This window comes from Corvus brachyrhynchos, unplaced genomic scaffold (genome assembly GCF_000691975.1).
Source record: "Corvus brachyrhynchos isolate BGI_N302 unplaced genomic scaffold, ASM69197v1 scaffold142, whole genome shotgun sequence".
Taxonomy (NCBI): domain Eukaryota; kingdom Metazoa; phylum Chordata; class Aves; order Passeriformes; family Corvidae; genus Corvus; species Corvus brachyrhynchos.
The window spans coordinates 5,374,507-5,398,222 of NW_008237226.1; the positions used below are offsets into that span (position 1 = coordinate 5,374,507).

Below are 23,716 nucleotides of genomic sequence, written 5' to 3' on the forward strand. Positions count from 1 at the left end.
CCTGCTGCCATCATTAAACCTAACTTTACTTCTACGTATTTATGTATCTATGTGAAGACAGTAATGTAGCAAGCAGAACTGTGGAGTCTGTAGCATACACTCACAAAGGCAGCTTTTCGTGGTATTATTTAGGGAAATATTCTTCTAAGGAAGCCAGGGGAAGCTTGCTTTAGGAGTTTATTTTTATGCTGGGCTCCTACTGCCTGTATTTCTTCACTATTATTGTGCTGCAATTAATTCCCATCACCAAATGAACGATGACATCTGGGAAAGTTGCTGAATCAAACACAGAAGAGCAAAAGCAAAGCTCCAAAACTGTAAGCTCTATATCATGTAGCAGATGAAAATAAGCTTATTTTTACACCTGGCAGAATATCAGGAATCACAAACTAATACTCAATGAACCTTAAACCTGCTGAAGTGAGAGAAGAAGTCTCAGTAAGATTTACAAAAACCACATGCTCAAAAAGATGAGACAGTTTCTTCCCTTAATCAAAACTGAAAAATGAAAATATCACATAATAATTGTTCTTTTAAAAAATAAAATTATGTCCACCTATGAAAGTTTGTGGGAACACTGAAATTATACATTCATTTGAAAGATTTATAATAGGCTTATTTTAAACATTTTTTTAAAACATACCTTGTAGAGACCAAAGAAACCCAAGTCCCTTAATACACTGAGGGCACTAACTCTTGGACCAGTAGTAATTTCTCCAGCCACCTGCAATCGAATCTTGACAATTTCCAGTGGATTGGTAAAGATTACTTGAGAACCTCCAGCCTGAAATTCAAAGTAGAAATCAATATATTAACCTGCTACAATATTTGCAGTGTGCATCCTGCTACATTCAAGATAAGGCATTTTCAATCCTGCTGCAGTCAGTTAAGATATTAGCAGACAAGAGTTTTAGTATTAGAGCACCTCCCAAGGTAAGAAACCTACTCCCCCACAACATGAGTGGTCAGGAAAAACAGAAAGGAAGCAGGTCACCCACTGAAGGACACTGCAGTACATCAGACAGACACTAGCTAAATTCTTTTTGCAAGAACACGGTCATCAACATCAAGTTATGCAATACTGACAAGCAAAGAACACTCTAACAGAAGTAATGAAGTAAAAGGAAAAAATAGTAACTAGTAAAGAAGCTGTGATGTGCAGTATACAGAAAGTGAAATCATACTGCTGAAGAGTAGAAATCTGGCAGAAACTTTTTTCAATTTTGACATGAGTTCATACAACAAAGAACACATGAATTCCAATAAACAGAATTGCAAGTATATTGTGCTTTCCTTAAAAAAAAAAACCTCTGAACTACCAGTTTCAGTGCCATTAAGTGCCATTTGATTCAAGAGTCTGAGCTCTACATCATTATTTAGGTACCAGGTATTAAAGAAAAGAAAGTCTACAGACTGAAGGATTCTATTAATCGAGAACCACTAAATGTTTTCAATGTGTTAGTCTCCATTTGTTGAGAAGACACCACTCAACCAATTCTGAAAGTCTGATTTAAAACACAGCAGTGGCAAGCATTTTGGACTCCCTTTACTTCTTGTGAAGTTCATCTCATTCATCACATGTAACTTAGGGCACAGCCTTTCCACTACACTGACAGATCTGGAGCTAAAAATCTGCAACCAGAAAAAAAAGTAATGCAAAGGTTACCTAAGTGTATTAAAAAAAATACTCATTCAAACTCCTTCTGGCTCAAATTCAACAGAGTGTCATTCTAACTTCTGTTAAGTACGTAATTCTGTGGCCTGACAGCTATGTTCTCCTCTAGATTCTGAAATCACACGAACTATGCAAAGGGAAACCCTTGCCCTCCCTACAACAAACCAACTATTTTGTTCTAGAAGGTAATGACTAAAATGAAATAAGTGTTTAAAAGCACTTGCATGTAGTGATGTCTAGTATGTAAACACCATATACACATCTTTTTTATATTATCCCAGTGTTAAAATAATTAATTGTAGCTCAGATTAACTATCATTCAAAATAAGAAATACGCTCAGTAATATGGTTCAAATAATGTGCTGAAGAAACGGCAAATCACATGAACAACTATTCTTGTCTACCACTCAGAGTGAGCATACACGATGTGGTTACAAATTAAAGTCTTTACATAACCCCTGAAATATCCCAAGTGTTTCCTATTTTGACCAGAAAAAGCATGCTCTTGTGTAACTCAACTGGTTTTGACTTTCAAATTGGCATAATTTAATTTAACTGCTTTTACCAAACCAGAATCCTGGTATATATAAAACTGCTATTCTTGTTGCCATCAAAAATTAGACTGATAAATTATGTGGCACATATGCTAATTTAAGTTTTGCACTTAAGCTGAAACGTGTTAAATAAGTAAGCATTCAAAACAAAAAAAAAATTTCTTTTCCATGTCTACTCATCTTGAAAATTCTCAAAATAAATAAAAATAATCCTGGAAAAGTTCTTTGATTAATTACATATTCCTATTTAATAACAATTTTGGTGTAGGTATTACAATTATTAGGCATTCCCACAAGCCAATATATATTTTTTTTCTTCCTAAAGATGATAAAAACTGAATTACAGGTGATAACGTACATTTGAAAGTTTGTTACACCACAGCCATTTTCTAAAACACATTACTTAAAAACTCTTATCACTTGATCTATTAGCACAATTAAAGTACTTTCCCTCAGTAGATATTCCTGCAGTTTATTGTGCCATGACTCCATGAGAAATGTTCCTTTAATTTTCACTACAGGAAAAACATATTAAATTTTAAAAGATTACAACAAAATTCAGTTTTAGTATTATTATTGCTATTAATGCACCAAAACATTGAACAACTTAAAAATCTACAAAAATGTTTGTAAGTGAATGTCATATTTAAAGAAAGGAAGTAGAAACATATCTCTGATTTTAAAGGAGAATAAAGGCAAATAACTTCAATATAATATAATTTCCATACAAACAGATGGGAAGTACTTCAGGTGTTAGCACATACAAATGCCTATGTTTACATGCCCAACTGGCTGTGTTGACACTTCCAGCATTAGACGTTTGCTGCTCTGGCTAAATCACATAGGACTTCCTCTGCTTCAGCTTGCTATTTAAAAACATGGATGCTATTATTTACCCACTTCATACAATCAAGCTTACTACACTCAAATTTTTAAAAACACTGAGACCTGCATGCACCAGACAGTACTAAAAGCACTACAGATTTTGCTGCCCACACAGCAGGTTTGAAGAGAGACACTGGTCATTTCCAGTGAAGTGTTTCCAAACTGTCCAGATACTAGCCCAGAACTCCCTGAACAACCTTTGTCATGCTCTGAATTTGATCAAAGATATACTCCAAAATCAAACGGTGAATGACTGAAAGCGATGAGCCAGACAATACCTGACAGAGGTCTCAGTAGGAGGGTTTCTACCACTTGCCTGCCTCGTGATGCAGAGGGAGGCTGGTTTATCAGCCTGTGCAGAGGCAGTTTCAGTGGCAGTAAGTAGAGTCGCCTGGTGGGGAGCTTTGATCATTCTGTTGTTTGAGCATCTGCGCTGGTAACTGCAGCTCCTTGCTCTCAAAATGGGGGGGAAGCAAACTGGAGATGGCTACTGTACTCTAATGAAATGATTTCTTGCTTATCTAGTACTGGTAACTCCTATTGTGTTATTCATCATCACAGTAATGCAAGCGTCTCATAAATATTAATTTATTTCCTCCCAGTGCTTCTGTGAGGAAAGTACAATGACTCTGGTTTTACAAGGAGGAGTTTTGAGGCAGACAGGTTAATTGTACGACCAGTGTGTGCATTCCTCCCTGCTCAAACATTCACAACTTGTCAGAGTCTCCAGATATCCTGATCTCCAAATCAGTAGCTTGAATCACAATAGCATGGCTTCTGCCTTCTTTCTAAGTTTTAGCATAGTGAATGTAATGGAAGAAATCTCATCACTCTGGTTTTTTTCCAGTCTTTTTGAAGTACTGGTATGGAAAAAAACCCAGACAAAATATCCTCAGCACATCGTATCACCCTGCTCATTTATTTTATTTGGCCAAAAGTTGAAGAATACTGCCTTCTGGTTTGCTAGCTTTTGCAGTTAAAAATGTATTTAATTATAAAATTTGAAATAAGCTCCCAAAGGGCAGAATTTGAAAACCACTTTTTTTTTTTTTTTTTGTCCAGAATAAACACCATTTAAGCTCAGGTTGCTCAAGCTTAATGATTTCTCCACTGTGTCAGAAAAATCAAATTCATCAACTGTTTAATACAGATGGTTCCCAGTAACACCAATTTTTCTGTACTGAAGTTACAAACTTGAATACCCTCAATTCCCAGTTCCTTATCACCTCTCCCAATCATTTTTTAAACAAATGATCTGACTGTAAATCTATTACTTTTCAGTTATTATCATGTGATTAAAGTAAAAACTACAATTTTTGAGTTATTTATAGGAGTATATACCCAGAGGTACCGCATAGATAATTATCTGTAAGGGCCCACAAAGGGCCCATATTATTCTGAACGAATTTAACATTTGACCTAATCACAAGCACTTACGGTCTTGTTTGATTTAGAGCAAGAAAATGAAAGGGAAATATCACTGTCATTCAAGAACGATTAATACACACACAACTAGAAATCTGTATGCCTTTAAATGTGCTTCAACAAAGTCAGCCAGCTATGCAGCTACACACATGTGAATTTTTAAAAAGAAGGTGGGTTTTTTCCCATTTCTGCAGTTCTTTAACTCTGCAATTGCTATGATATCACCCAACACCTCTCGATGGCAGTATAGTCTTGTACAGTACTATCTATCATGTCTCCTGCTACTTTCCTACTTTACTGAACAGAAAGAAGAAGTAGGAATAGTCGAGGATTGGTTGGGGTTTTTGTCCATGGAGAAATAAGGCCTAGTCTGTAATGAAAAAAAAAAAAAAGTTTAGTAGCAATCACTTAATACTTCAGTTTAAGTCAAAATGTTTTCTGTTTCTTCATGTATTCAACTCACTCTGCAATAAACTTACTGGAAAATAAACAGATTTTCCTCATTACACTGAGAGAAGAAATTCCTGTTCTTTTTAATATAACTGCTTTTTGTGCCCTTACAAGATTAACTAAGAAATGAGCATACCAGACACAACTCTCCTCAGGCTTTCACATCTCCATTTGAAAGCTTTGGTGTATGTTCTGAAGAGAATACAGCTTGCAATCAAAGAAGGAAATTCTCTGTTCTCCATTCCAGAAGAAAGTACTAGATTCTTTCCCTTTCAGTGCTACTGACCATCAAATGTTCTTGTTCCCCTAATTACCTTATTAGCTATTTCAAATTGTAGCCCCTTTCCTGCTCTCAGTAACAGCTTTTGGGGTCAGCCTGGATCTTTATTCTGCATCCCATCCAATTTACCAGATATTCTCTTTTTTGGTTTCACGGATGAAGAAAGGATTACTACTGCTATTAGAGTGTTAATGTTTCTCAACAGTATCCCCCAGGGATTGCAATTATAGCAATTAATGGCAATCATTAAAATACATAAGCAATATATTATACAACTATCAAAAATCAACCTCTGCAAAAGAAATTGTCTACAATGTCTTGGTTACTTGTTTAATTTACAAAAGACAAGCAGGTGCAAATTCCAAAATTTTTAGTCAACTGTTTCTCATATTCAGTCCTACTGCATATCATACTCTGTCCCAAGCCCTTACTCCTTGCCAGCTGCCAGATGCAGCTTGTTTTCCTGTGCATTTCCTAGCATCCATTAATCCTAATTAAAGTCAAGGTTCCTTAAGTACAGGCACGAAATAAAGAATTTTCCTTGTCGTAAAAAAAAAAAAATTAAAAAAAATTAAAAATGTACCATGGATTTCAAGAATGGAAGAATTACCATCCTCATTGTATAATAAAGGACAACTAAGGCATAGAACTGTTGAATCATTTACCACAAAATCACATACCAACTCTGCAACAGAACAAGGCTTAGAAGCCAGATTTACAGAGTGCCACTACAGTGCTTCGAACTACTCTAAAAGTCTTGGTGGTTGTGTGGCAATAGATCCCAAGAGTGTTAGATGAATTATGCTGAACTGCTCCAGAGGGGATTTCACTATGGACTTTCCTGTTACCAGAAAAGCTCCCAAGTAACAGACAGCAGTCCAAAGTGACTGTTTTCCTTACAGATCTCAAAGGTGACAACCCTAATTTCATGGTACAATATGTCAAGAGCAAAGCATACTGGGTTCTCAGAAGCTTGGTTCTACGTTACGTTTTCTTTCCATAAAGTCAGGCCACAAAAATCAAGACAAGCCATCTCATGCTATTCTGTGTTCTCTCGTCTGTGGTCCTACATACACAGCATTTTGGTAATGCTCTTTAGCAAAGGGAGTTCATATAGTAAATACCTTTTCTTCAGATCACGAGATTTCCTGAGCCCTCACTCATCTGCTTTTCGCTACCCTGGTCAGGCTATCACAGAAACAGCTTCCATGCTGCTCAGGCAGAATTGTGTTTTTCTCTAGCTAATCTTTCTTGTCTTCTGAGGACAGCCTTCCCTTGGTCTGGCTAAGGTTTTACTTTGTGCAGCTCAAGCAGCAAACACTGCTAGAATCACAGTCTTGTTAATGTCCAAATCCACATAAAATGTACTGCAAGCTCTGTCAAATCCTCACATAAAAGTGCTCATAAATAAAAATGGTTGTGAGGACTGTCCTACAACAGAGTATTAATGACCTGTCTAAACAGAAACAAACAGGAGTATGGTTTGTTATAAGCACTGACCAAGTCTGCAGTGGGAAAAAAATTAAAATTGTGGATTTGATATTTTCCACGTTATAGGTAATTCACTTCTCAGAAGCCTAGCCAAAAAATCAAAGTGGAGCCTACTTGATTGGCATTATAAAAGCAATTAACTTACAGACCTGTCAAATATGTTAACGTTTGGCTCTGTCTGCTCTACTTGTGTATTTTGACTAGTTGTAGAATCATTTAATGATTTACAGACCTTTCAAGTCCTAAGGCATGGTAGCTGTATTAAAACTGTGACCCATTATTTCTTGGTCACATCATAAATTACTGTGACATCATAAATATCTTCCTTTTTCTCACAGAAAGCTAGATTTTAATTCCTGATTTCAGCTCAGGCCTTTGTTTTTGGATTTGGGGTTTTTTTGAACCTTCACTGGTAAACACTGTAATATTTTACTGCCAGTAAAAGAAGTAGTAATAGGAGAGAAAGGCTTATGTAATAAAAGATAATTGTCAAAACAAATACATGTTTTAAACTGCAGTGTGCATTTATACAAAACTCTGCAGTCATTATTTCTAACATAATAGGAGAAAAAAGAATAAGATTCAAATTGAATGAATAGGAAGTTTGTTGGAAAAAAATTGACTTTTTAAGCATTCAGGATTGTTTGGTTCTGGACTCAGAAACCTATCAACCTAAACCTACGCATCCCTCCTTGTTTTACAGTTTGAAAAATTTTCTCTTTCTCTCTCTCTTTTCTTCAGGGGAGAAAGGAAATTAAAAGAAAGAGGAGAGGGAAAGCAAAATGGGAAAGTATCTCTAATTTGTAATGGAAAAATATTTTGTGAAATAAAAATTAAAATTAAGATTAATTGATCCAAAAGGAAAATTCAAAACAAAGTGAAATCAAGTTCTGCAAAATTCATTACTGATTTGGGGAAAGACCAGTTTAAGTAGGTATGACTGGGTGAAAATTTTAGCAAACTGGTATTTTTAAAACATCCAAACCTGCAAGGAAATAGGGGTGAGGACAAAAAGAAGCAGGAACTTTACACCAGGAACTTTCCTACCCTTTGGTACAACCTCTTGGAAGGGCTATCATGCTACTGTATGCTGCCTTCCCAAACCTCATCATAAGGCTTAAATCAAAAATTAGATGAAAATTTATCAGAGACAATTAAAACAGAGCAGTGTTGAAATACAGTGCGTTTGCAGATGTGAATTAAAATTTAAGTCCAGATCTAGTTGGGGCTTTTGTACCAAACACTTACAATTAATTTAAATGATTTTCAGCATGCTGAAAATATCTACAATTATAGCAGTTCAGAGAACAAAACTACACTTTAAAAATACCTAATTAATTATAGTATATTCAGTTACATTATATCCATTATGTTAAACAGAATTTAAATCTAATTAATTTATTGAACAACATCAATTTTATGCACAAAGAAAATAGCTTAAAATTTAATCAAGAAAAGAAAGCATGTATTAGGAGTTTCTGAGCTTCTCCTTAAACCAGATGGGAAAGTTGGGCATACACAAGCAGGTAGAACTCCCCTTGAAAGTAATGGATCCTCAACCACAGGAAGAATAGACCTCTGAGAATAAATCTGCTAAGTGTTCAAGAGACATATGCCATTTGCTTTCAAAGGTCGTAAGAGCAATCGTCAAGATTACCATCTTTATTTAACTATCTCAATAAAATAGACCAAAACTTTTCTGTGTGACAGCAGCTGTTTGGTTGTTTTGGGGTTGTTTTTTTTTTCAGATATACATGCAGGTATTTTTTTCCCCTGGCATATATAAGGTTCAGTTTAATTTTACCCATAGCTCAGCTTCCCTCATCAAATATAGTAGAATGTTATCATATTTAGGTTTCAGAACAATGGAAGAATGAATGAATGACACCCTCAGTTTCCTTTAGTCCACAACTTCCAAATCTCTGAATTTTTGCAAGTAAGAGATCTAAATGTGGGAATTGCAATTTATACCCCCTCTGCCTCCACTGCAATGCCACAGAGAAAATGTAGCTTAGATCTGGACTTCTCTTTATTACTCTCTGAAACATAAAATACATGTTTTAAGTAGCTTAATAAAACTATTTGCACTGGATCTGTTATTTGGCACAATTCACCTGGAACTTCACATCACATTCCTTTATAAAAATTAATTCTGGGCAGGATTTTGCACTCCATCTTAACCATATCTAATTTTTATGTTCCACAGCAGAGTTGAGGCTGTGCAAGCAGGTCCAATTTAACATTTTAACTTTATTATGATTCCTATAAAGTCTATCGAAATATGCCTAAAATTGCCTTGACAATTTAAACAAAAGCAGATCTGTATGGGATCTGTAATTGTATTGTGCTACATGATTTAAGCTGGCTAATAGGGAGCACACACTGAGCAGCTGGGAAGGAAAAGACTCCATGCTCAGGAGGAGAAGGGAGAGCAGGAGGAAAGGTTAATAAAGCAAAACGTAGTTCTCTTTTCTTGCTGAAAATTAAGCCTCCTACTTACCGATATCACCGTATTAATATATGCAGACAAGGCAACATATATTACATAGCTGTTTCTTTTTAGTCATGCTATAATCCTTCTTCTGTTTTTCTTAGCATTCTTTTATATTTTATATCGCTCTTTATTTTGCATATTTGCATCTCTTCCCCAGTTACACAAACGTAACTTTTTCATTACATGTGGAATTGTTTTATGTAAGGTACCAAGCAAAATGACTGTCTCACCTGAAAAGTTAGTATTAAAGGTAATGTCTCAAAACCCCAAACATATTTATTTTATTACTCTTTTACAAACAGAGTTTTCAATGTGTTAATATGACTCAAAAAATAAGAATAATATATAATACTTTATTAAAAAAAAAATCAGGTTACTTTCAACAGATGCTCTTAAGTGAATTAAGTTTAAAAAAAGCAAGCAGCTAAACTTGGTATGACTTAAAATTATTTTTTATTTAAAATATAAAATCAAGCAAAAGACCATGAAATAAAGCTTCCAGAAATTCAAGATTATTGTCACTCTAAAAAAAGTATTTCAAATTGTACTTACAGCTTACACATCCTTTTATGAAAGAACTCTGAAGGTAAATTATAGCATTAGCAGAAATCAAACCTAGCATATTCGTGCCCATTTTAATTCAATAAGGTTAAGTCAGCTTTGTGGTTTAGATGCTCAGCAGATCATAGCTCTACAGCATCATCACACTGTGCCTTGAAACTGAAGCTTTTTACTCGTCTAATAATGATAAGGGCTATATAGGGTTTGCATGAGTGATGAGAGTCCGAAATGCACAGCAGAGATCAGAGTTCATGGTGGGTGTCAGGCACTGTGCAAATCTGAAAGCTACACGCATTTTTATGGGTAACAAATACTGTAGTCATTAGGAAAATTTCTTACAAACAAAGGAGATGGAAATCTTGAATTAGTAATTTACATAACAGCCGTCCTTAAGTATAAAGGTTATACTTTTAATTATATTCTTGGGGGTCTCAAAAAGAAAAAATCTCCACCACCCTATCGCTTTCATCTTCACATAATAAAAAGCTATGAAACAGGCTGTTAACTGAATTAAGTGCCACAAGGTCACGAAATAAATGATCTATTTTCTTCTTTTTTCTTTTTTTTTTTAGGAGGGAAAACAGTTTACAAAACAGAAAAAGACTTGTTCAATGAAACAATCAGCTTTAGTTACAAGTGCAAAAGTCAGCCATGTGTACTAATTCACAGTAATTATGATGCAAAGTGAACTCCTTGGGGACTTAAAAGTCAATGCCTGGCAATGGTTGGGCAAACAGCAGAGTGGAGCTACTCAGGTGATACTGACCCCTTCAAAGCCCTTTGTGTTACTGAACAACCCAAACCATCCAAGTATCTGCTTGTCCTCCCTTTCTTAGGTATTATTACTATACCGTATTCACAGGGCTGCTATTTTAAACATTACAAACGAGCATGCATCCCAGCACTCAGCTCTTGCATAAGCAATGAATACACTCCAAGGAAACAGAAGCACTGAAGAAGAAAAATTTAAATCTGTGTTTGCAACACAATCCCAGCTGAGACTTAGACGTGGAAAGCAGAAAGGTGGTAGGGCAGGTGTCTTAGAAAATTCATCTTAGTTGGCTTCCCCTTTTTAGACTTTAACACATCATGCCCTCCTGTCTTCTTGCCTCCCACATAAATGATTACTACATTGTGAAATGAGGTAAAAATCAAAGACTGACAGTTTTCAAGCATTCAACACTGTCCGTGCTGCTTCCACAGTGAAATCACAGGTTTCACGATGGCTTAAACGGGGACAAAAAGTGAGGCCAATACAATGCTGAAAGCCTGTCTTTGGCATCTCGTATTTTACACCATGAGAGAAAAATTCACCCCAAAAAACCCAGGGCACCACTGGTAATGAGAGTCTCTGTTGCTAGTCTGAATTGGGTTTAAAATTACAGAAGAACCCAAAGACCACCTGCTGAAGAGACAAGTTGCAACCTATGTACCTGGCACCAAACTATGCCCTTGAGTGGAGCACCACAGTTAAAAAGAAAACTCAGGGCATTCTGCCACTGCACGTCTACTGCTGCAACTTTATGCAGCATCTCACTGTTAATATAAATTTAGGGCAAGCCAACATTTACAGCACATTTAAAATACATCTCAAACCACCTATCTCTTAAAGCAGATCCTTAGTTTACAATGAACTGCTGGCAAAAAAGCTTGCTGCAGCACTCTCATGAATGACAGGTCTCTGTAAAGAGTGCTTTTTGTACTGCATTAAAAAACTCACAGCAGTCTGTAAAATAAAAACTCTAGATCAAATGACATTTTAAATGAAAATTTTGCTGAATTCTCTGTGGCTGCAATGTTCATGAGACATTTTATTAGTGTAAGGGGCAAATACTTTTTACTCTGCAAGCACTTTATTGCATTTTTCTTTCATTTACAGCATGCTTTTTTATTTAGGGCTTTAGAGACCCACATTCTTCTCCCCCTCCCCTTCTTTTTTTCTTCCCTGAATGCTCCTAAAGTTACAGAACAAGGGGATCCTACCTGGCAGTCTACAACAGGTCAGTGATCAAACAGAAGGAGCAGTGAGACAGCAGCCAAATCCTGCCCCATCTCCTGAGAATTACAGAAAGCCAGGGCTTCTCAGCCTGCAATGCAACCGAGCCACTGCACCCTGAGGCTCAGATAATCGTAGTTCACTTTCTGCAAGCACATACAGCACACATCTCTGCACGTACTGAGGTTAAGACGCAAGCATTTTTTTTTATTAAGTTGCTGCTCACTGTAGTTTTCGACACAGGTAGAAGCTGCTTGAAAATGTGACCTCATCTGTCTTATGACAGCAGAAACAAAGATAGATTAAGAACACACCAACATTGCTCTGCCCCAGTGATCAAAGCTGTTTTAAATAAACAGTGCTCTTTATCTGTAAAAGGTACTGGTCTTTGAACAACTATTCATTTTACCTAAAGTATTTACATTTGCTAGAACAAATCAATACACCAGATACAGTAACCTGTAATATGAACAGACAGAACTAGACCAAATAGTGAAGTATTATCATTTACCCAGTGATATGCCAGTTGTTCATTAAGATACTACTTTGTGCAAGGAAAACACTCCTAAAATCTTAGTGGGTTTTAAATACAGCCTACATTCAGGAATGCATTATGCACGGAGTTAACATTACACAGCCTACGTCTGCTATGAACTCAAAGAAGCATGAGCAGTCTTTGCCATTTCAAAAAGCCAGTATCACTGCAAAAAGTGAAAATTAGTGGGTGCAATAACACATCAGGAAAGAAGTGACGTGGCAGAGTGGGTGCCACAAAGTAGTAACTAATTATTAACTTCTGGAAAGGTTAGCATGAATCCTCTTTAGGCCATAAGCTACAGCCAACATGAATAAAGAGACATTCTTTATTAAGGAAACAAACTCTAAGCTGTGAGAATTAGAGAGTGCAGTTAAAAGGCACGATGCACAGAAACATTTACCCTTTCATCAACGGCTGGCCTATCTAGGAAAGAACTGAGATGCTCTAGTAGAGTCTCTTGAACCGGATCTGTGGTTAAACAGAAGCCTTAGTCCACACAGTTAATCGTATAAACTGCACTTTCATGAATCTCATATGAAGGAAATTAAAGATACTTACACAGCCACCAGCAAGAATTTCTGCAGCCAGTGGAACAGATCCATCTTTACTCCGAAACTTATCTCTCACAAAATCATTAACCTTAAAAGACAAACATTTATGAAAGCTAATAAATTAAAAGGTCAGAGAAAACACTCATCAGCTGCAAATTCTGTGCAAATGAAAATGCAAATACATCCACTAAGCTACCAAACTACAAGATATTAAAAAAATCAAAGTCTAAGATTTTATATCAAATATTCTAAAGCTATGTTTTTCTTAAAAAAATTTGCAGCATAATTCAAATACTTATTACTGAAAAAATGTATCATCATTAAGTAATTTTAAAAATCAGAAAATTATAAAATGATATTTTAGAAGTGCTCACTATATTTAAAATTTAAATAAAATGTCAAATTAATATCAGAATGTTCAATACTAAGCTTTAACACAATGACAATTCAATTAGTAGCATTAAGCACCTTTCTTTTTTTTAATGCATACTACCAGCTTTGGTGAATATTACCTTATCAGTGAATAAACAATATATTATGATTGGGTTATAATAAGAAATTCTTAAGTGCCTTACAAACACTCAAGAACTAACAAAATTACAGAAGTAAAACCATTCAGAAAAAAAAAAACCACAAACAAGTTCCTTTCTTACCAACAATTCACTACATGCTCATATTATCTATCTCCTGTTGCACTAGAATCGTACATACAGGAACCACGTGGAGATACAAAAACAAAAGCCCTCCAATAAGTAACTATTCTGATTTGTTAAGAAGTTAAACCAAAGGTTTCTACACTACTTACAAACAACCAGATGAGCTGAACAAGTTGAATGAGCTTTTTATATTTTGGAGTGAGTCCAAAAGTAAGTTTTCAATAGGATTCTTAAAATGTACATGTACACCTCTGGATGAGACTTGTATGCCACTTGTACTGTTCACAAGTCAGATATTAACAGATGCTAATTGTAATTTGATGCATTTTACAATGTGAGAAATGTGAAAACAATCCATTTACAAACTTACAGTAAGTTTTATGGCCTTCTCTGGTGCTACTCCTAATAGCTGTGGTAACAGACCTGTAACATGGAAATAGAGAATTCAAGGCATTGAGTAACTTGGTATTAAATAAACAAATCAACAAATATATGTAGAGACCAGCACCTAGAAACAGGCGATTTTTACAGCAATTTTGTGTTATTATGTATAATGAGAGTACTTAAACATTCAATTTTGAGAACAAACTTGGTGCTACCACTTCAAGTGCTATGTGTATGTGTCTATATGTACTTGTTTCTTTTTTCTTTTTAATTTATACTAGCTCATTTTATGCTTAAACACTAATATAGATTTGCCAAATGTTTCAGCACCGTCCTAAACTAACATCTGTTTTCTGTGTCTCCGCACAAAAATCAAGACTTTCTAATTAATTTTGTGAGATACACAATGCATCCACCTCAAAAGTCAAAACCTCAGTACTTTTTTTCTAACAAAAAGAATGGCATTAGATGGAAGGACTGAAGGGGATAGGAATCAAAATATTGCAAAACATTCAAACATGTATGACTGCATTCTTGAGCTCTTTGCCCAGCTAAATCATCAGTTCTTAAAACAAAGGAAATTACGTTGCTTTCTTCCCAGGTATGGAAGTTTTTATTTTATTTTGTCAGAAGTGATGTGTTACAGAAGTGGAAGTGTGAATTTCTGACTGCCAGCTTCACTTGTTTGATGTGAACGGCCGATATTTTGTAAACACTTGAATGACACAGCCTAAAAATAGGCAAAGCTTACCAACAAAGCCTGAAGCTAGAATGGTGTTGCAAGCATTCATCAGCATAATGAAATTAGGACCCCATTCAGAAATGTGAGAAAATCACCCCAGCTAGAGCTCCTGGTGCAGAGCCCTTTGTTTTAGCAGCTCAGGCAGCACCTTTGGGTACTTTCTACAAAGCCTGACATTTTCACCTCTCCATGGTTTTATTTTGTTGAAAAAAAACCAATTAAGTTTCCACTTCCAGAAGTTAACCTGCTGAAAAGCATTTTCCCAAAGAGCTAAATGTCAGAACACCACACAAAAATGTACATGCTCTTCCACCCTGCCACCATCCATCAGCTTTACTGGTTCCTACTGATGCTCTTAATAAGGAATTGACACTGAAGAAAAGCACCATTTGGTTTGTGGTAGCAGGAGACCCAACCGTATTTAGATGGTAATGTCTTTATACAGCTGACGTACATATACATGTAACATTTACCAAGACAACTATGGTGCATTATGATCATATGACTGAATATTCAAATTAAAAAATATAGTAGCACTAAGTTCATATAAAGTTGTGCAAAACCAAGAGATTCTGCAGAGTAAGTTAAATTTCAGAATCTGAGTTTCTTAAAAAGTTTTACTTGCACAGGTAATTTGAAACCAGACCTCAATGAAAAACCATTAAGCCACTCAGAATGATGTAATTAAATATTACATTATCTGCAGCACTATGAGGGAAACAGTAATATAAAAGGAACAGGATATTTTTCATTACAAAATTATCTTCATAATTGCTATAATATTTACATCTTGCTATAGGACATGTTTGGCTTTATATAAACACTATGGCAAATTAATTTATATCTTTAGAGATTAAAAAAAATGTTCCATATACTTTAAAAGTACAATACCTAATCTTAAACCTAATCCAGTAAAATTAGAGCAGGTCTGATATAGCAGATATAATTTTAAACACAAAGGTCATTAATTTTAAAATCACATATACATATATTACTACACCCCACCATGACTTTCAAGTCATATTTTATCAAATAAATCACAGAAAAAGACATTCCATATATGAAAATTATAAAAGTAGTCCAGTTGGTTATCTGTATAAACCTCCAGTCTTAGAAACAACATTAGCAAGACAAATCAAATTCGTTTTCACTGAACTGATCAAAGATGTCCTTTTAACCATTTTTCAGCTCCCAAAACTTTGCATTTGTAAAAGCACTTGTAAAGCCATAGGGAAAATAGGTTTATCTTGGCACAAGTTATCTTTTTCTTCATCTGGTTCTTTCCTTTTGTACTCAAATCTGAATGGGACTGTTACGACTCAAAGCTCTCCATAAAACTTTGAGGTAGAGAAGTTTAATAAAATAGGCAGCATTTAAAGAAAACCCCAACACTAGAAAAACCCAACTGAACAACCAAAACCCAGAGCACTTTCCTCTTTTCCTGCCTCTACTTCAAATGATTTTATAGTATAAAAGTGCTCTTTAAGTTTAATTACATATAATGCTGTATATATCTACTGCAAGACAGCAGAGTATTGTATAAAAGGTAGCATGAATTTTAAGACTATGTTTTATAGCATTACCAGGTACCAGCTAGGCCCACTGTCTCCAGCATCTTAGGAAGGTAGAGGGACCCTTCATCTGAACTCATACCTATGCAATAAAGCTATCTCTAGTGGTACCTGTGCATTCTATATGCTATGACCATCAAAATTAAATCTTTTCTTTATTGTTTTGATGGGAGCCCTGAAACACTGTCGAACATTTTCTAAACATGATAAAGATGCTAGGTTTTGAAAGAAAGAAAGCACATCAAGGGCCCCATATGATAATGTCATGTTTCTGCTGGGGTTATCCTGACACGGTGGGAATTTCTCAGTGTTAACTATGCATTAGCAGATCAGCAATATGATATAAACACAGATGGAGAACAGGCTTAGAAATGTCTGACAGTGCCTTAAAAATACATGCCTTTTATAACATCAGAGCATAGTACCTTGCACATAGGCAGCCTGCTAGAATAGTACATAGTGAACATATTATTCAATGCATTTTTTATATCCAAGGCTTTTTAGCAGGAATTACAATGTACCATTTCATATGTGACACACTGTCATAGTGGGACTCTCAGGGAAGGTGAAGGTGTGTGCAAGAGAGAGCACCAAGAGCTGCATTCAGTTTGTGACACTGTACATGTTCTGAAAGCAGTCTAAATACACTGTGAATATGTACACAACAGCTCAGCCAGCCCAGCTATACTGATGGCACTGAGAAAAAAAAAAATCTTACTTGGCCAAAGTATTTTTTTAGATATCTAACAGAGATGCTTCACACTGTGTAATAGATGTGATTTTCCCTTCGTATTAGAAAAAAAAAAGTGACTGAAGGTTTTGTTACTCGGTCTATATAAAATATTTGACACCATTAGGGCATCTTACAGGAACGCAGTAATGGATTACTGCTGAATTTTTCAATTACAGGAGTCACACAATAAACTGGACAATTAATCACCACCTGCCATTCAAAAAACACTCCCTCAGACTGGAAATGGGGTACTTCCTGAAAATTTTGTGTTTTGACAGAACTTGGGGTACAAGCAGGCTTGAAGTTCCAGTCTCTATAAACAGTATTCCATTGCATAATTTGGAAGGAAAGTTTCTGCCACAGTCTTATTACACCATTAGCATGGGAGTTCATCAGTAATAATGAAGCTGGATGATGATCAAATCATTAAAATCTAAATTAGGTGGCATTTGGAGTGACTGCAGGGCTAGAAGCACTATCAACAGAAATAAAACTAACAAACAAGCTCCTGAACAGTTCATGATCACAGATGACAGTGTCTTCAACAGCATTTCCTGTCTTTTCCATCCTCTAGGCAAAGTGGCATTAACAGCATGGTCACCAAACATTTTCCTAAACTACATTTTATCTCTGGTACTTAAATTTCCCATGAAACTTCTATCACGTATGGGTGAAACAATCTCTACTGGATGCACTGCTTAAGTCTGTGAAGCATTCTGTGACTCATCAGGTGGACTTCTGACTAAAATTCTATTATGACATGAAGGTGACCTCATCAGTTGGAAGAGATCTTGACAAATCACAGCTTTCAAAATTTTCTTACATTTGCATATATAAAAATACCTGTGAGTTTCTAAATACGCATTTCAGGTATAAATGTAGACAGAACAGTAAATTACAGGTATATGAGATGAGCATTCTTTTCAGCCATGCTGAGAGACAGATGAAAAATTTATCTCAGATATGGTCTTAAAAAATATGCTAACAACACAGCATTCATATAATCCATATTATAAAGACTCTACAGAGGTTTATATCATGTTTGGTTTTGTTGGGTTTTTTTTTAATCCAAGTGTCTTTTCAGTGGCAACACTGATTATACTTACAACCAAACTGACATCAAACCAAATTCAGTGATCTCTATATATCCACAAGATGGTGTAATTTATCCTTATCTGAGATGGTGGTTTAAAACATGGTTTCCAAGTTTGGAAAAAACCAGTGATACAAGAAAGAAAAATCAGTTCACTTAGTTGGACAGAAATATAAGCCTTGCATTAAAAATATCATCCAAAATGGCTGAGTTCAGAGTGGGGCTTATAATTACTGCTTGCTTTCTTGAAGTCCATCATGAAAAAGAGACCACTGCTCTAAATGTTTCTAGTACAATTTTTTAAAAGTTTTTGCATCTATTCAGCTAAGAAGAAGTCTGCCAATGATTACTCCCTCCTTCAAAACCACCCACACTGACTTAACCCTGAACAAATCACAGTTGAAGAAAGAATTGCCATGACCAATGAGTAGCAAAAAGTAATGTACTCTGTAGTGTGTCCTACCTAGTGCAGGATTCAAGACTAGGAGGAGATGACTCTTGCTATACATTTACTGCATTACATTGGGTAATTACACTAACCTATAAAATGCTCCTTTCAAATTTTCTTGTCCTCTCAAGCTTAACCGGAAACTTTGCTCTGCACTCAGCTGCTAAACTTTCTTCAACATCATCTCCTTGGAAAGTAGGCAATGGTCCAAATTTACAGAACTGCACAGAGGGAGCTCCAGATTTTTAAGCAGTTTTCTCTATTTGTCTCTTTAAAAAGAGCTAAGTCAGGATGCTCTTTAAGGAGAGAATTTGTAGAAACGCAGGTCTCAATTTGCCTCTAAAATTATGGTGCTCTACTGTATAATCCAGAAATTAGATTATTGGCCTGGTCTTAGAAGTTCAGCTCCACCAAACTGAGATTTCACTATTCAGTATTCCTTAGAAAACTGAAAAGTAGTAAAGACGATGGGGGATGGAAGGACAAGCTATACCAATGAAGTTTCCCAACATTCCCTAAACTTGGCAATGAAAAAAATCACTCCAAATTCAGGACAAACAAATGGAGTTAAGAACATGCATTTATGACATTTCTGAGGGTTTTTTGGTTTTTGGGGTTTTTTTTCCAGGTGAAAAAAACCACTGTCCTTCAGAATTTCAATAAGACATGAGGCGGCAAGAGTGGAATTCTGCTTATTTATTCTTTCAGGATGCTGGAAGAAGCAGACGAAAATTTGCAAGGAATACATTTGGTTCTTTAGCTAGTAACTGGGACTTTTGAAAGATTTTGATTGCTATAAATCCTTACAAAATAGAGACCATGCCAGTACTCTTTATTAAATTATTATGTCTACTCCAAAAATTGTCTCAAACAGAGCCTTCCCCATCTCCAATTGTGCTGAAATAATTACAGAGTCTGTATTTTGCAGAAGAGCTACTTAGCCAACCTCTAGTAGCTTGGGTCATATGTTACAGTGTGCACACCTATCACACCACCTAGTTTTAATGATGTTTCCCACATTGTTTTATGAACTGTTACTATTTTTTAAGGTACACATAACTTTGCCAGTTCTTAACAATATGTTACCAAACTCCTCTGTTCCTCATTCCTTACTCAACTGCTTTTAACAAGTTATTTCTTTCATTACAATATTTCTATTTTCAAAAATGAAAAGAAGATTCTAAGCAAGCTGGCTGAAAATGAAATAATGCAAATTTCAAATTCTACCCTATCAATACGGCAGAGGGGGATAGAAGATCTCAATAATTGTGACACCAGAAATGTAATTTACTTTAACTCTGTGACAGAGAAGAACTGCAATCTCATGCTGAGGTTCCTGATTCTTTATGACTTCTTCGAGGTTACCTGAACTGACACCACTGATGCCACAACCAGGGCAAGGATAAAACGAAAAAAAAAAAGCCACCATTTAACTGCAGGCACTTATCCAAGACAGCCAAAGTGAGGATGATTTACATCCGAAACAGAATCAATAGCTTTTGGCGCTTTCTCCATTGACAAAGGCAGTTTGGAACAGGTAACTTCTTAACTTGGTTACATATATAAAGCTAAGTGGGATGAAACCCAGCGAATCACTCTCCCTGACTCCACAGTGACAACCTAAGAAAAGGTATACATAAAACTTGATAAAGATGACTATTTCCAATGATAACTGAAGCAAATGCAATTGGTACACAGAGACTTTTTTGTCTCAAAAGAAATACAACAAAAAGTATTCCAAAGAACAAAAACCCACACATGATCTAACTTCTTACCAAACAGGACAAAACACTCTTGGCACTAAGGACTGCTAAGGAAATGAAAATTTTACTAACAATATATACTTGCTGTAGGAAATTGCTAATGTTGCCCTATGGCAGATGAGGAGGTAAAGGACAGAGAGGTCCTACAGAAATGTTCTCATTACAGTGAAGTTTTAACTATTGAGAAGTTTGCAAATCCTTCCCCTGTAAGAGAGAAGAAGCAAAACTGAAGTCTGAGCTAAAAAGACTTAAAAATCCAGTCACACAAAACTCTTAATAGCATCTTATCATTAGTATATAACACCTTTTAAACTTACCTCGATAAAGCCCAAAGAAACCTTCATAACGTAGCACTTTCTTGAAGCAATCAAAGCTGTTTTTATACATAAGTTCTCCCACAAAAGAGCCTGTAGAACGCTGGTTTTGCATGCGAGTTTTTACTAAATCAATTGGGTAGACTGCAGTGGCTCCAACAGCTGAAAACAAAATCAAGATATTAGAAAACATGATTTTGCATTTGCACTGTTTGACTGCAAATGTCATCTTTCATATTTACATCTAGCATATCAGTTGTATCTTTTTTCTTCATGATATATTCTGGATACATTAAACTACCACAGCTTTAACCAAATGCACTTTCCAGTCCTACCTCATTATTAATCTGATTTTCCTGAAATTTGTCTGGGGACAAATCAGATAGCAATGTCACCTGGAAACTGCAACGGCTCATAAATTCCAAAATTCTTGTAGACCAGATGATCCTTTCCCCTTCAATCTTACAGTCATCCCATCCCTTAGACACAGCTCCAAAGGAAAGTCTGAGAAACCTTCCAAACTTAAATGAGAGGCAGAAGGGAAAGAAGGGCAAAAGAAAAGAAGAAAAAACCCAAACAGTGAAGATGAATATTCTTTTGCTCAGCCATGACTAACCTCCAGCAACTGAACCAAGGGCAAACCTGTACGCTGATTCTGCAATCTGGATGAGAACAGGTCGAGACACATCGCCTGAAGCTTTCTGTCAAGGCAGGATTTAAAACAAAAGGAAAGACAAGAAAAATAATCAGAACATCTCATTTCCCGAGAGAACATTTCGTGATCAGACAGATATAAGTATATGGATACTTGGAAAAAATCCCTCAGTACACCAGAGATTTTGTTCTCAATTATTATTTCTTTTCCACTGAATTCTAAGTGTCATATAAGGCAGCCTCTTCAGATTGGAATAGCAAAGAAAACAGACTGATACTACAACAAAATTATACAACTCTAAAATCAATGGTCTAAATGTGGTCTAAATGAGGGCTTACATATTGCCCCCTTAAGTCATTAATTTTCTACAGCTAAAAGCAACTCCAGCTTGGAATTTCTTTCTACTGTCGCCAAAACCAGGTATACCTATTACTTGCCAGGCTACCAAAACAAGTATGCAAGCATTGTTCACTCATACTAGCTAAAGGAAAATAAGGTTCCATGAAGCACCCCCACAATTTCATTTTGCTCACAGTCTATGAATGCTAGATTCAACCCAACGAAAAATAAATTTCAAAAGTGCTCCAGATTTAAAATTGCTATCCAATGAAAGAAAATAATAAAGAAAACAAAATTTCCGCAGGGGCGGGGCATTCAGTCTTCCATACTTACTATCACTTTTTGCAATATGTTATTTTTAGCATACTGCAAGTAAAGGAACAAAATAAAAATATGGAAGGATTTTCCTGTGTTTATGTTTTAGTTTATTCCCATACAAGTGGAGTTATCCAGAAAACAGATTGAAGATATCAATGTAGCTGAAAATCTTTCCAGTCTCAGCATCAAACAGCTGACATTAAAAAGGAATTGGGTGGAAAAAAATGAAAAGGTAGAACACATATACAGAAGAAATTGTAAGATTTAAGCAGGTTCATATGTCCTTGCCTCTTAGAACGCAAACCATGGTAGCTGAGACAGTGGCCCCAAAGCAAAAACTGAAGAAGCTGCTACTTTCATCACACATTTTTGGCTACCTTTTACTGCCACCTATTGTAACTTATGTTACTTGATATTCAGACCAATGCAAATACTTTTAACTCCTTTAGGAATCTTCTAGGAAAAGATGGTGAGCTTTGGGAGCCAACTCATTTGAATTCATCCCAGCATCATCACCATTTAGTCGCTGCTCAAACAAACAGCAAACCACCACCCCAGATACTGTCCTGGAGAGGCGGTGGGGGTGTTCACATGTAGGGGAGGCAGGAGAAGAAAAAAGAGAAGCAAAAGAGATGCATGTGTACACACACACATACACAGAGGCCTGGCTTACGGCCTGGCAGTCCTAAAAATGTAGCCTGGATCAACTCATTGTGGTCAAACTGGCGTCTCCGCACAGACCCAGAGCAGGAAAAAAGAAAACCAACAAAAAACCCTTAAGTCTCACAAGACACAAAGTCAAGACTGCCTTAAAATAGAGATGGAAAGAAACAGAAAGGTTAGTTTTAAATCTATCTGTATAGAAGCTTGTATCAATGAAAATACAAATATGATAAAATAGTATGAAAACTAAAAAATCAACAGGTCTGACATTTAAAGAGCACTCCTATTTCTTTTTGCCTCAAAACCAAAAAAAAGTCCATTTGCTGTTATACCATTGAAAGTAAATATCCTTTAGGTTTTGGACATGCAGTGAATATTAATACTTTTACTGAAACTGTGATGTTTCTATTCTAAAAGCTCTCCTATTTTGATATTCAGCAGAGCATAAAGCAAAGCAGAGAACACTGTGAAGCCAGGAACATGCATGTGTGTTCAGAACAAGGGCTGCCATTTCATAGGCTAGATGCTGAATTTCACCATCCATATATGAAGTAGGAAGTCTTTTTCCCTCATCAAAAAGAACACAGGGCAATGGAATCCCAAAACATAAACACCTTAATTAGGTATACATCTAATATTTACTGAATGGCTGGATGACACTCCTGTATCTTTTATCTTTCCAAAGTAAATTACATTTGACCCATCCAAATGCAGCCCAAGAGGAAGGGGGCATAGAAAAGAGGTGGAGTGAACATGACACAGGTTAAAAAATAAATTCTAACAACATGTTACTCCTCACAGTTATTACAGAACACAAGAAAAAAGCAACTTACATTACAACACCGGAAGAGGTTGGCTGTCTATTTGCCTAGCACTGGAAACAAACAATAGCAATGTACTGGCTTCTGTTCTTACCTGCCTCTGAGCCTCAGCCAGGTTGTAGGGCAACGTCCCTTCCTCCAGAGGAGCAATTCTTTCAATATCAGCTAACGTCATGCGCCTGAGAAAATTAATTCACATTAATGTTTGCTTAGAGGTTGGTTTTCAGATCACTAAAAGATACCTGCATGTGGCCACTACGCTACACTCTCCTGTTCCCCAACACCACCTCCCGCTCCAACAGAGGAGAGGGAGAGG

The 23,716-nt window shown here is 36.0% G+C and overlaps 1 protein-coding gene across 2 annotated transcripts in view; it reads right to left on the reverse strand.

Moving 5' to 3' along the window:
* Positions 1 to 23,716, reverse strand: part of SLC25A13 (solute carrier family 25 member 13) — a 101,896-nt gene that overhangs the window by 16,307 nt on the left and 61,873 nt on the right. For both annotated transcript variants that reach the window (XM_017729312.1, XM_008629924.2), the window contains 6 exons: positions 23,495 to 23,579; positions 21,221 to 21,305; positions 20,608 to 20,766; positions 13,927 to 13,979; positions 12,908 to 12,988; positions 644 to 784 (listed from right to left, as the gene is read on the reverse strand). In XM_017729312.1, the coding sequence (XP_017584801.1) occupies positions 644 to 784; positions 12,908 to 12,988; positions 13,927 to 13,979; positions 20,608 to 20,766; positions 21,221 to 21,305; positions 23,495 to 23,579 (604 nt within the window). The remainder of the gene's footprint in view (positions 1 to 643; positions 785 to 12,907; positions 12,989 to 13,926; positions 13,980 to 20,607; positions 20,767 to 21,220; positions 21,306 to 23,494; positions 23,580 to 23,716) is intronic.